The 12,481-nt window shown below is 35.9% G+C and overlaps 3 protein-coding genes across 3 annotated transcripts; 2 read left to right on the top strand and 1 right to left on the bottom strand.

Annotated features, from left to right (window-relative positions):
- Positions 1-902: 902 nt before the first annotated feature.
- Positions 903-4,765, top strand: LOC17876503 (disease resistance protein RPS6). Its single transcript, XM_023777613.1, has 5 exons — positions 903-1,372; positions 1,455-2,571; positions 2,660-2,965; positions 3,072-3,479; positions 3,578-4,765. The coding sequence occupies exons 1-5, from the start codon at positions 903-905 to the stop codon at positions 4,763-4,765; spliced, it is 3,489 nt and encodes a 1,162-aa protein (XP_023633381.1).
- A 614-nt stretch (positions 4,766-5,379) lies between these two features.
- LOC17874637 (GDSL esterase/lipase At4g10955) lies at positions 5,380-7,582 on the top strand. Its single transcript, XM_006280499.2, has 2 exons — positions 5,380-5,716; positions 6,346-7,582. The coding sequence occupies exons 1-2, from the start codon at positions 5,511-5,513 to the stop codon at positions 7,373-7,375; spliced, it is 1,236 nt and encodes a 411-aa protein (XP_006280561.1). The 5' UTR covers positions 5,380-5,510; the 3' UTR covers positions 7,376-7,582.
- Positions 7,583-8,016: 434 nt separating this feature from the next.
- Positions 8,017-10,005, bottom strand: LOC17877321. The gene has a single exon (XM_006280200.2). It carries the CDS (start codon positions 9,932-9,934, stop codon positions 8,264-8,266), a length of 1,671 nt encoding a protein of 556 aa, XP_006280262.1. The 5' UTR covers positions 9,935-10,005; the 3' UTR covers positions 8,017-8,263.
- Between the last annotated feature and the right edge of the window lie 2,476 nt (positions 10,006-12,481).

The raw sequence follows: 12,481 nt of genomic DNA on the forward strand, positions 1-12,481 counted from the left end.
CCCAAATCAGTCCTAGGCATGAGCGTTCGGATCAAGATGTTAAGAATCCGACTGTTTTTCGGGTCGGATCAGTTTTCAAAATTTATTGAAAATTTGAAATGTAGCTGAAACATAGATAAGTTTGATTTTTTTGGATCCGGATTTGAATCTAAATTTTCCGATCCAAATTTTCTAACTAACTTAATAATTTTGATTTAGCTGACCTCATCGGATTTCAATTATAACCCGATCAAACCAATATTCAAATTACACTATATATAAAAAATCTGAACATATTTACTAAATAACCAAAACCGGAATTCAGGTCGAATTTTTCCGTTTCAAATTATATGCCTAGGCCTACAAGTCATATATAATATAAATTAGAAACTAGGCCTTGAATAGTTTAATAGGTTTTTAGTTTAGTTTTTTGGATTTTATAGATAAATAAAATTTTGGTTTTAAATTTCTATAGTGTTCTGCCATCAGTAACACACCAAATGTATTTTATAGTTGGGTTGGAATGAAAAGGAGAACTGCATTACGTCAAAAAGATAAATGCCCGTTTAACGTAAATATTCATATCATGGGAGCTTGTTTTAGTCACCTAGTGTATATATTATGGCCACTAATCAAAAAATATAATTATTTGGTAGAAAAGGGAGTTGAGAAAGTTTCAAAATTTTCAAACAGCGAAAGGGCATTTGTCAGATTATTTATAAATCCTCTCTGATCTCGTAGCGGGTAGATTTGATTGGTACCTCCGTTGGACTTGGTCACGGAGACTTGACCTATCTCCTCGTGCCTTTCTAGATTTTTTGTTGTTGTAACTTGTAAAGTATAAGTTTCATCATCCTAGCTAAAACTGGTTTGAGTATACTATAACTAGGCTATTGTAAGAGTTATTCTTTTCTCGTTGCTCAATGGCTTCTATTTCCTCATCCTCTAGTAATTGGGTATACGATGTTTTCCCGAGTTTTAGCGGAGAAGACGTCCGCGTTACTTTCCTCAGCCATTTTCTCAAGGAGCTAGATCGGAAATTGATCAAGGCTTTTAAAGACAATGAGATAGAGAGAAGCCACTCGATTGCCCCTGAGCTTATAAGGGCGATAAGGACTTCCAAGATCGCGGTGGTCGTGTTCTCGGAAAACTACAGCTCTTCTAGTTGGTGTCTCGACGAGTTGGTGGAGATTGTGACATGCAAGGAAGAGTCTGGTCAACTAGTTTTACCAATTTTCTATGGTTTAGATCCATCTCATGTCAGGAAACAAACTGGAAAATTTGGAGAGGCCTTTGCAAAGTCTTGTCAGATCAAGACAGAAGCAGTGAAAAATCAATGGCAGCAAGCGTTGATCCTTGTTGCGAACCTACTTGGATATCATTCTCAGAACTTGTAAGTTTTTTTTATCATCCTCTATTTGGAATACATGTTTCCACGTGAAGTTGACTAGTTTATTCTTGTTCTTTCATGTTAGCAATAACGAAGCAACAATGATTGAAGTAATCTCTAATGATCTTTTGGGAAAACTGAAATTAACTCCATCCAAGGATTTTAAGGACTTTGTTGGTATCGAATATCATATAGCGGAGATGAGTTTATTGTTAGATTTAGAATCCGAGGAAGCGAGGATGGTCGGGATTTGGGGTCCAACGGGAATTGGCAAGACTACGATTGCAAGAGCGCTATTTAGTCGACTTTCCCGTCACTTCCAAGGTAGGGTTTTCATAGACAGAGGTTTCATTTCAAAGAGTATGAAAAGATTTAGTGGAGCCAACCCGGATGACTATAATATGAAGTTGAGTTTGCAAGGAAAGTTTTTGTCGGAAATTTTAGGCACTAGACACATACAAATAGATCATTTAGGCGCTATAGAAGATAAACTAAAGCACCAAAAAGTTCTTATCTTTATTGATGATGTGGATGATCAAGTGGTTCTAGATACTTTAGTTGGTGAAACTGAGTGGTTTGGATGTGGAAGTAGAATCGTTGTAATTACAAAAGATAAGAAACTTCTAAGGGCCAATGGTATTTACCATATTTATGAGGTATGTCTCCCATCCAGAGAACTATCTCTTGAAATGTTTTGTCGATCTGCTTTTAAACAAAGATCTCCACCGGATGGTTTCATGGAGGTTGCTTCTAAAGTTGCTATGCATGCTGGTAATCTTCCTTTGGGTCTAACTGTTTTGGGTTCTTATTTACGGGGCAGCGACAAAGAGTACTGGGTCGATACGTTGCCTAGCCTTCGTATTAGGCTGAACGGAAAAATAGAGAAAACACTAAGAGTCAGCTACGATGGATTAAATAACGAAAAAGATGAAAAGATGTTTCGTCATATTGTATGCCTCTTTGATGGTGCAAAAATTAATGACATCAAGCAGATGTTAGCAGATAGTGACTTGGATGTTAATATAGGGATAAGAAACCTCGTTGACAAGTCTCTCGTACATGTTAACCATGATACCGTGAAGATGCACACTTTACTACAAGAGATGGGGAAAACAATTGTTTGTGAGCAGTCCAATGAGCCTGGAGAACGAGAATTCCTTGTTGATTCCAAGGATATAAACAAAGTACTTAAATATAACACAGTAAGTTTTTATTTCATGTACATATCTCACTCTTTTTTTTTAATAATCAAAAGAATGTTATCTCCTAAAGATGATATAACAATTTCAGGGTACAGAAAAGGTTTTGGGTATATCATTGGATATTGATGAGAATGATGAATTGCATATACATGAGAGTGCGTTCAAAAGGATGCATAATTTATGGTTCATAACAATTTACATCAAAAAATGGGACTATAAGAACGAAGTAAGATGGCATTTAGCAGAAGGCTTCGACTATTTCCCCCCGAAGCTTAGATTATTGAGGTTGGACGGATATCCAATGAGATGTTTGCCTTCTAGTTTCCGTCCGGAACACCTTGTTAAGCTTACAATGCGAAGGAGCAAGCTCGAGAAGCTTTGGGAAGGAGTTCAAGTAAGTTCTAAGTTCAATTATAGTCAATATCACTATTATAATCCTTGTTTTACCTTATAAATGATAATCCTTTCAACTAATAATGTGAAAGTTTCTTATATTTCAGTCACTTACAGGTCTCAAAGATATAAATTTGGATATATCTAGAAATCTGAAAGAACTCCCAGATCTTTCTATGGCCACTAATCTTGAGACTCTTTATCTTGGTTATTGCTCGAGTTTGGTAGAAGTTCCTTCCTCTATTCAGTATCTAAATAAACTCAAGACTCTGGACATGTCATTTTGTGCAAATCTAAAGACTTTTCCCACTGGAATGAACCTCAAATCTCTTGACCGGCTTAATCTCATGGGATGCTCACGGTTGAGGAGTTTTCCTAATATATCAACCAACATCTCAAAGCTCTATATGTGGGAAACATCAATAGAAGAGTTACCCTCAAACTTACATCTAGAAAATCTCACTGAACTAAATATGTGTGGGTTAAAGAGTGAAAAATTATGGAAAAAAGTGCAGGTATGTATGGGACCTAATGTTTTTGTAACATCTCTATATGTTTGTTTTTAGATTTAGGATCTCTAAATGTTTTTTTTTTGTTTTTTTTTTTTTTTCAGCCGCTTAAACCCCTCATAACCATGCTAGCTGCTACTTCTTTGACGAGGCTATGGCTCTCCGATATCTCAAGTTTGGTGGAGCTTCCTTCATCTATTCAAGATCTTAGTAATCTCAAGGAGTTGAGCATTACAAAGTGCATAAATCTTGAGACTCTTCCCACTAGAATCAACCTTGAATCACTCGATATCCTAAGTTTTAGTGAATGCTCAAGACTGAGAAGTTTTCCCAATATCTCAACCAACATCTCAACACTTGATCTAGGAGGAACATCAATAGAAGAGGTTCCATGGTGGATCGAGAACTTCTACAAGCTCAAATATCTTACATTGGCATACTGCAACAAGCTAAAATATGTTTCCCTAAGGATTTTTAACCTAGCACTTCTTGATGCAGCTAGGTTTTTAGACTATGGAGCATTTATTGAAGATAGCTTTAGCTTTAATATTAGTCCAAGTGTTGACGACACTTCTTCTGTTCCAGAGAATTATTTTTCAGTTGTCAAGCTCAATTTCATCAACTACTTCAACTTGGATCAAGAAGCCTTGATTCGACAACAATCTGTTTTCAAACATATGATCTTGATAGGTGAAGAAGTGCCTTCACATTTCATCCACCGTACAAGTGGAACCTCTTTAGCTATTCCTCTACTTCACACATACCCCTCTCAACCATCATTAAGATTCAGGGCTTGTGTAGTGATTGATTGCGGATCTGATCTTAGTATTATTGGTCGTTACTCATTCTTCATCCAGGTACGTTGCCAATTCATAGACAAACTTGGAAACCACTTGGCTTCTAATGATTGGCCATTGTCCATAACAACAACTATGTTGGGTCGTCATCTGGTTACATTTGAGTGTTGTTCCCCACTAAATACAGACAATAGTCCTCCTTTAGCTGAACTTGATCACGCGGTTATACAGTTTCATCTCATTGATTATAACTACTCTGACCTCAAATTTAAAGGATGTGGTATACGATTCCTGGAGGACGCTCCTCCATCTCTACATTCAAGTGTTGTTGAAGGCGATAAAAGAAACTGTGTTACTTTGAGAGGCCATGAAACTGAATACAGTGACGTGTGTGGAGACATCAATGTAGAGACAGAGAGAAGCAATAAGGGAAAACAGGGGCAAAAAAAGAAGAAGAAGAAGAGAAAAAAGAAAAAGAAGAAAGGTTCTTGGTAAAGCATATGAAGAAGCTTAGTTGAATACAAAATTATATTATATCATCACAGTCTGGCTAATGATTTGCTAATAGGCACCATGTCTAACTTAGTCATGTTTTGAATTGTATAGAAGAGCCACGTCTAAGTTATGATTTCTTGGTCACTTTTTTTTATGTGGAAACTAAGATTAGCAGAGACTCTAATTCAAATGTTAAATAAAGAAAACACCATAAACTAATAAACAAAATTCTGATGTAATAAAAACTGTAAACACAAACAAAGTTTAAAGGAAGAGCGTAAGGAATACTTAAAAGGTGAATGTCAAATTAATAATAGAGACACTCTCTCGTACGCGGCTTGCACTCTCTGGCTTCAACTCTACACCGTCGAGTAATTTATCTGTTTACCTATTATACCCTTGAAGTTAAACCCTCAACGCCTAACAGATAAGGGTAAATATGGTATTTTCCATATAAGCCGACAACAAAAGGAGATGACCGTTTGATAGATCCGCAAATCTCAAGCGTTTCAAATCATTTAATTTCGATAATTAAAATCACAAAAAAAAAACTTCAACTTTATTTAGTTGTTTCCACTTCCTAAACGCTTGAATCCGATTCTCATGCGATCGAATTCTCCAAAAACCTCCACTTTCCTTATTATTCCAAAAACCTAAAAAAAAACCCACTTAGAGAGAGTAGGGTTCTGATTCTTCTATATCTAGTTGCGTAGAAGAACCCTAAACAGTAAACAGGGTTTTTTTGATGGCGAATCGTGTGGTGATGATGGAAGAAGATGTTACTGAATCTGTGGCGTTAATGGTTGATTCCGTTGCTTCTTCTCCGATGACTCCGAAGACGGTGGTGATGAATAAGGAAGATGATGATGCTCATCATCCTTACGCGTTTCATGTTTCCGGACCGAGGAATGTTGCTTCTCCTAACTGGAGAGATCTCATCAACTCTAGTTGGTAAACAAAACTTTGATTCCTCTGTTCTGTTTTTTATTTTTTGATTCTAAGTTTTTTCGTTGATTTAAAAGACACGATTTTTAATTCGGTTGAAAGTTTCTGAGACATTGATTTGAGTATTGAGGACGAGCATTGCTGCAAAACCCTGTTTTTATACTCTTTGGATCTGTAAGGGATCGAAAAAGTTGAAATTTTGGTTAGATTAATCTGTTGTTTTGTCTTAATTACAGAGATCTTTTCCTTTACTATGTAATCTCCGACATTGTCATGTTATTTTTGTGAGAAGTTAGTTTTTTTTTTTTTGAACTCGAATATCCATAAGTTTCTAATTAAGTTGGGGTATGTTCTGCTTCTAACCTCATGACCTACTTGCTCTGGTGATTGGATTTGAATTCTTCCTTGATTAAGAACCACCTTGAACCCAAGGAACTAGCTATATTTTGCATTGCATTGTGCTTAATTAGCCTTTTATGTGTCTGAAGCTAATCATGTAATGTCTAAGGTTTTAGTCATTTTTTTTGTCTGTAATGATTTCTAAGAATGAATTGGTACTTTTGTTATTATGTATTGTATGAGATGCTTATGTCTAAGCAAGTTTTAACCTTTGCTTCAATTTTCTGTGTATGTAGGAAGGATCCTAACTACAAGAGGACAGTTATGGCATGCTTTATTCAAGCAGCATACCTACTTGAACTCGACAGACAGGAGAACCGAAACGAGCAAAACGCTCTCGCCCCAAAATGGTGGATTCCATTCAAGTATAAGTTATCACAAACGTTGATTGACGAGAGAGATGGTTCCATATTTGGTGCTGTTCTTGAATGGGATAGAGCAGCTGCAATGGCAGATTTGGTTGTCATTAGACCCAGTGGTGCACCAAAAGCAGTATTGGCGCTGCGAGGAACAATACTAAAGAGTCATACAATGAGACGTGACATCGAAGATGATCTTCGGTTTTTAGCGTGGGAGAGCCTTAAAGGTTCTGTGAGGTTTAACGTCGCTCTGGAGGCATTGCAATCTGTAGCAAAGAGATATGGAAGCAGTAATGTCTGTGTAGTGGGTCATTCTTTAGGAGCTGGTTTTGCTTTACAAGTTGGTAAAGCCTTGGCGAAAGAAGGGCTATTTGTGGATGCTCATTTGTTCAACCCACCTTCTATTTCTATCGCGATGAGCTTAAGAAATATCGGTGAAAAAGCTGGTGTTGCTTGGAAAAGACTCATGTCAATGCTTCCTCCCAAAAACGAGCCTTTGATACCGAATGGTAACGAAGGACAGGTTTCTCCTGGCAATGTTTCTTCAGGGTTCAGGAACTGGGTACCAAGTTTCTACGGGCAGAATCAGAAATCTACGGTGGATTTAAGAAAATGGGTGCCTCATTTATATGTGAACGATAGCGACTATATCTGCTGCCACTACACTGACCAGGATGGGGTAACAGAGAAGAGAGAAGTGAACAACAACAAAGAGAACAATGGCCCTATTGTTAACTCTAATTATCAGGCAGCAGCTAAGCTTTTCGTGATGTCGAAAGGGAAACAGAAGTTTCATGAGGCGCACGGGCTGGAACAATGGTGGTCAGATAATCTAGAGCTTCAATCAGCAATTCACAGCAGCAGGTTGATCAGTCAGCAACTCAAGTCATTATATAGTATCAAGTAAAAAATCACAATTCTTTTACCAGTTTATTTTTTATCCAGCATGATGGTAAACAGATCCATCTTTATCATTCAATAAACATATTTGCCCTATCTTTATGACTAAGAACACTTTACAGGGAATGTAAAAACATAAATGTAAGTAGGAATCAGTTGTAACTGATCTGAAACATGTTGTAGAGGAAAAAATTGAAGACTACTTTTTTTAGAATCTCAAGTCCATAAAGAGAGCTATGTTATGTCCCCACCATTGAAGCTTGAAGCTTTATTAGGAGCAATTTAGATTACAAAACAGTAGTTAGAGAGGAACCAACAGAAACAGATCCATGTGCAGATTTCAATTTGGTGGTTTTACTAATTGAATTGTGCCAAAGAACTTAACGGCTGTGACAATCATATGGGGCCACAAATAAACAAGTTGAGAAATTTGGGAAAAAGGTATAAACAAAACAAATGCCATGTGCTTTCGACCAACATTATCAGACAGGACATACCATCACAATCCAACTCATATTATGCAACAAAAACAGTTTCAAATTGCAGACACTGAAGGGTCATTACACTGTTTCTAGATTAAAATTAAACCAGTCAAGCACTTGAGAATGGATCAGGTTCTTGGAAGTTTTTAGAGGACAAGAAAAAAGCTGAAGGATCAAATCAAACTCTGATATGATTAACTCACAAAGAAAATTAAGATAAGAAGATTACAAACTCTACAAAGATATTATTATTTTTGTCTACAGACTAATCAGCAATTACTCTGCCTACTTCAATCAGCCAAGCCTTATGAACAATCAAATCATCAAACAACATATAGAGAAAACGAAGAAAAAAAAATCGAGAATCGCCGATATGTCTCTTACATACAGGTTAACATCGTATCCAGAGTCTCCTATGGCCTTGTAAAGACGCCCCAAATCTTACTCCGGGAAAGATTCTCCGCCAATTTCTTAGCTCCTTCAACATCCATCTCCACAAGCTTTTGTAAATGCAAGCAAGCACCAAGAGCAACAACTTGTTTCCTGCATTTCTTAGAAGTTACAAGCAGTTCCAATGCAGAGATTGTGTATTGCTTATCTAATTTCTTAATCTTCGGGTCCAAGAGCTGAACAAGACTGACTATTCCCTTCTCACTCTTCTTAAAAATCTTTCTGTTGCTCGTGCACACTAATAAAGTTGACAGAGCTTTGGAAGCTGCTTCTTTCTCTTCAATGGCTTTACCATCTAACGTATCAATCAGGGGACCAATGCATCCGCTTTCACCAATTTCTTTTCGGGTTTTTGAGCTAAAAGCTAGCGAGGAAACCGCCTCAGCAGCTGCAATCCTCACACCGAGAAACCCACAACTCAACACTGGAACCAAACGAGGGATAAACCCTTCAGAGATAACAACTTCTCTCACAATAGGACACAAAGCTAAATTCTTTAGAAGCACAACTCCAACCTCCAGAGTCTTAACATTAGAAACAGAATCCCAGAAGTTCTTTAAACACTGAATCCCTCCTTCTCTAACAATTGATATCATCAAATCCTCATCCCCAGTCGTTAAATTAGCCAAACATCCTACAGCGTTCTCTTGAGCTAGAGATGTACCAGAAGAAACCATAGAAATAAGAACGAAAATCGCGTTTTCCTCTACAAAATTCTCTTTAGTCTCCACAAACGAAGCAAGATTCCTCAAAACACCAGCAGCAAAAGCCTGAGAACCAGGACTCCCAGCTTGACATATCTCCAGCAACGAAGAGATTCCACCTCTACAACCAATCGCTCTCGCATTCTCCTTAGACAAACTTAAAGCTTGTAAAGCAATACAAGCCTTCTCTTTAGCAAAACCACTTCCTGATTCCAGAACACGAAGGAGATGATTCAATAGAGACAAGCCTTCAGCTATTAACACATGTTTACTACTCTCAACCATAGAGATTCTAGATATCACAGCTACAATCTTCTCCTTCATCCCTAAAGAACACGAGTCAAGCAACCGAACCAAAACAGGAACAACTCCTTGAGCTACACAGATCATCACGTTCTTATCATCTTCATGAAGTAACTCAAGCAACGAATCAATCGCTGAATTCTTCGATTCAACTCCACCGATCTGTAATCTAATAACTAGATTCCTCGCTTTAAATCGAACAGCTTCCTTCTTCGACGAAATCGAAAATCCCGAAACAGCAACGATTCCGTTATCCTGAAGCAGTCCGCTCTTAATCAAAACCTCAGCATCTTTCACATGTCGGTCGAGTCTCGCCATGACTGAGTCAACTTCACTCTGCGTCTTGAGCTTACCTTCAGCCAAATCTGGTCCCTCACACCTCGCTGCAACGGCAACAGCGTCGTTTAGCGTCTCACGAACCGAAACCAGAAGATCTAGAGCGAGCTTGTTTGAAGAAGAGCCAGCGAAATCGGAGAAATCAGAGAGCTGAGTCTTGAGATCGGCGAGTTTGGCGCGAATTGAAGACCATTTACACTTGAAGCTAAGAAGGTTAGGTATAGAGTCGATGAGAGATGAGATTACCTCCGTTAAACTCCGGTCACCGTCGTCGGAATTAGGTACCGTCATCGGAATTAGGGTTTGACTGATAGATGAGAGAGAAGAGAGAGAGTGAGAGAGAGAGAGAGAGAGAGAGAGGTGTGAATTAATGGGAAGTGTGAAGCTGCTGCTTTGCTTTTGTGCCAGTTGGGAAATTGCGAAATACAGGGAGGGAAATGAGAGTTCACACGCGCTTATGAAAGCGCGTGAGGTTCACCTTTTCACACTTAAGCTTCGTCAACCCCAATGATCAGACTTCATGCATGTTACGTGGACAAACCAGTATCGATATTTTTTTATTATTTTTGTTTTAGAAAAGTTTTTTTTAATTTGGACTTTTTTTGGGGGCTAATATTTGGACTTTTACGGTAATATAATATCGTTATTAGTATATAATAAGATTGATCTTGATGTACGACTTTTTTTCTTTTGAGCTGACAGCAAAAAAAGTGTTTAGGATTTTTATATGAAAGTAATTTTTTTTCAATGACAACTAATTTGCTTAGCAATTAAGAGTCATTCTAGAAGATAATTAGCCAAGTGGTGTTAGTTTAATGGAAAATGGTTATCTTTTTCAGTTTTGACCTTGGATCAAATTGTTATTAGACGTTTATGTGTCATTGAGCAACTAAAGCAAAAAACTGAAGCAAGACTAATGATATTTTGAGGATTCTGTTTTTAATCTAGTCGAACTAGTGCGAACCATCTAATCAAGGAGTGTTTTAGAATGCAATGATACACTATATTTGATATATTATGACGATTTTAATCTAAATGTGGTTTCATGCAAAAATGTGAGGTTAATTTAACAAATGATTGGGATATGAAATCCAAACTCCAACTAAAATGAATTCTAAAAATATGGAGCTCCACAATCTGAAAGTTTTGCATGGAAACACTATGCCAAACGATTATTATTTGTTTATTTTAAAGTCAAAGTCCAAAATCATCACTATATATACGTTTACTTTTGGAATACAATATGAACAAAACAATGCAGTGGATGTGGATTTCATGAACCTATGCTGCTAATTGGGGTTTGAAAGGACAGAGTTGCCATGTAAAGATATACTGATCTATCACTTGATTGGTAAATATTATAAGAATAAATCTTAATAATGAATAGTCAAAAAGCTAGATTATTAAAGCTAGAGGTTGGTAAGAGTTTAACCAATGACTACACTCGTGTTAGATTTTAAAATTATGTGCATTCAACTTGGGGTATTTTATAATTTGATCTTCATCTTGACTAACTTTTCGACGTGTGGATGAAAACCCTTGAAAATATCAATTACTTCTTATATAGTATGATACTTTTATTTTGGTGTAACAAGCATTTATTCTCAAAACCTAAGTTAGATGATATATATTAGGCTTATATCTATGATGTGTTCTCTCCTATACTCTCAGTTTTGGTATGGCAGTTGAGTCTTGTTAAATTTAATCATTGCCATTACTTCAACATTTTCATGATAAAAACCTTTAAATTACCCATAACACCACAACAACAAGCACAAATTGAAACTAGTAACTACATAATAGAAAAGTTGAATCTAAAATCAGACCTAAAAACCATTTTCTTATCCTAATCAATTCTACAAAAATATTCTAATACCGACTAGAATTAGGTATTTCGAGTATTGGTAATATTCTGATTTGAAACCCGAATTAATATTTGAAAAAAAAAAATTCAAATGATTTCTTCATCAATTAGTGCATCAATGTTCTCCATTATTTTGATGGTCATGCTTAGTTTTTAAGATTTTTACTCAATTTTTGTGTTTGTTCCATAAATAAGAAAGTTTCAAGTTGTAAGTAATAACAAATCCAAATGAGTTACTCAGTTATTGCCTAAATATGTAATAATTATTTTTATATACCAACAAGAATTGTCGATTTTTATATATATACTTGCAAGGATTGAGATCAAATCATTGTCGAAGAATATCTCTATATTGTTAATACAATTTTGGTAGCTCCAGCGATGATGGTCTGTAAAAGAGTAATTTTTTCGTTTAAAAAGAATATCTTAATATTTAAAAAATAAAAATAATAGAAAAAGAGGAGAAAAACAAAAAACGTGGAGACTTTGTTGGTTAATAGATAAAAAAATAAAGTTTCAAACTCCTCATTGATTTATAATACACGACTTAATTATCGTTGACATGTTTAAAAAGATTAATAAATGTTAATTTCAAAGAACATATTATTACATAGCTAATGTAATAAGTCACTATTGCTATCTAATGTTTTTCCTTTGTTAAAACTTTTTTTTTTTTTTCAGTTTAAGCATCAACATTCTTTTGTTGAAAATGGTTGATAATTAGCATTACTTTAGCTATTTCATAATATGTTATTTGGAATTAACATTGTTTTAATCTTATTTAAAATGTCAACGATAATTAAGTCATATGTTCGAAACCAATGAGAAGTTTGAAACTACCTATTACGTAATTAATAATTTTTCAACATAAAAATTTCTGAAAAAATAAAAAATAGTTCATGACTATTTTATTGAAAATAAATTATTTGGGGTTTTCTTTGAACTTTTTATTTTTTTAATTAATTATGATAGTA

Source organism: Capsella rubella, unplaced genomic scaffold (genome assembly GCF_000375325.1).
Source record: "Capsella rubella cultivar Monte Gargano unplaced genomic scaffold, Caprub1_0 scaffold_8, whole genome shotgun sequence".
NCBI lineage: Eukaryota > Viridiplantae > Streptophyta > Magnoliopsida > Brassicales > Brassicaceae > Capsella > Capsella rubella.

Coding starts and splice junctions, on each gene's coding strand:
- LOC17876503 (XM_023777613.1), top strand. CDS start 903: ATGGCTTCTATTTCCTCATCCTCTAGTAATTGGGTATACGATGTTTTC. Junction 2,572..2,659: donor AAGTACTTAAATATAACACA/GTAAGTTTTTAT, acceptor TAACAATTTCAG/GGTACAGAAAAGGTTTTGGG. Junction 3,480..3,577: donor AATTATGGAAAAAAGTGCAG/GTATGTATGGGA, acceptor TTTTTTTTTCAG/CCGCTTAAACCCCTCATAAC.
- LOC17874637 (XM_006280499.2), top strand. CDS start 5,511: ATGGCGAATCGTGTGGTGATGATGGAAGAAGATGTTACTGAATCTGTG. Junction 5,717..6,345: donor GATCTCATCAACTCTAGTTG/GTAAACAAAACT, acceptor CTGTGTATGTAG/GAAGGATCCTAACTACAAGA.
- LOC17877321 (XM_006280200.2), bottom strand. CDS start 9,934: ATGACGGTACCTAATTCCGACGACGGTGACCGGAGTTTAACGGAGGTA.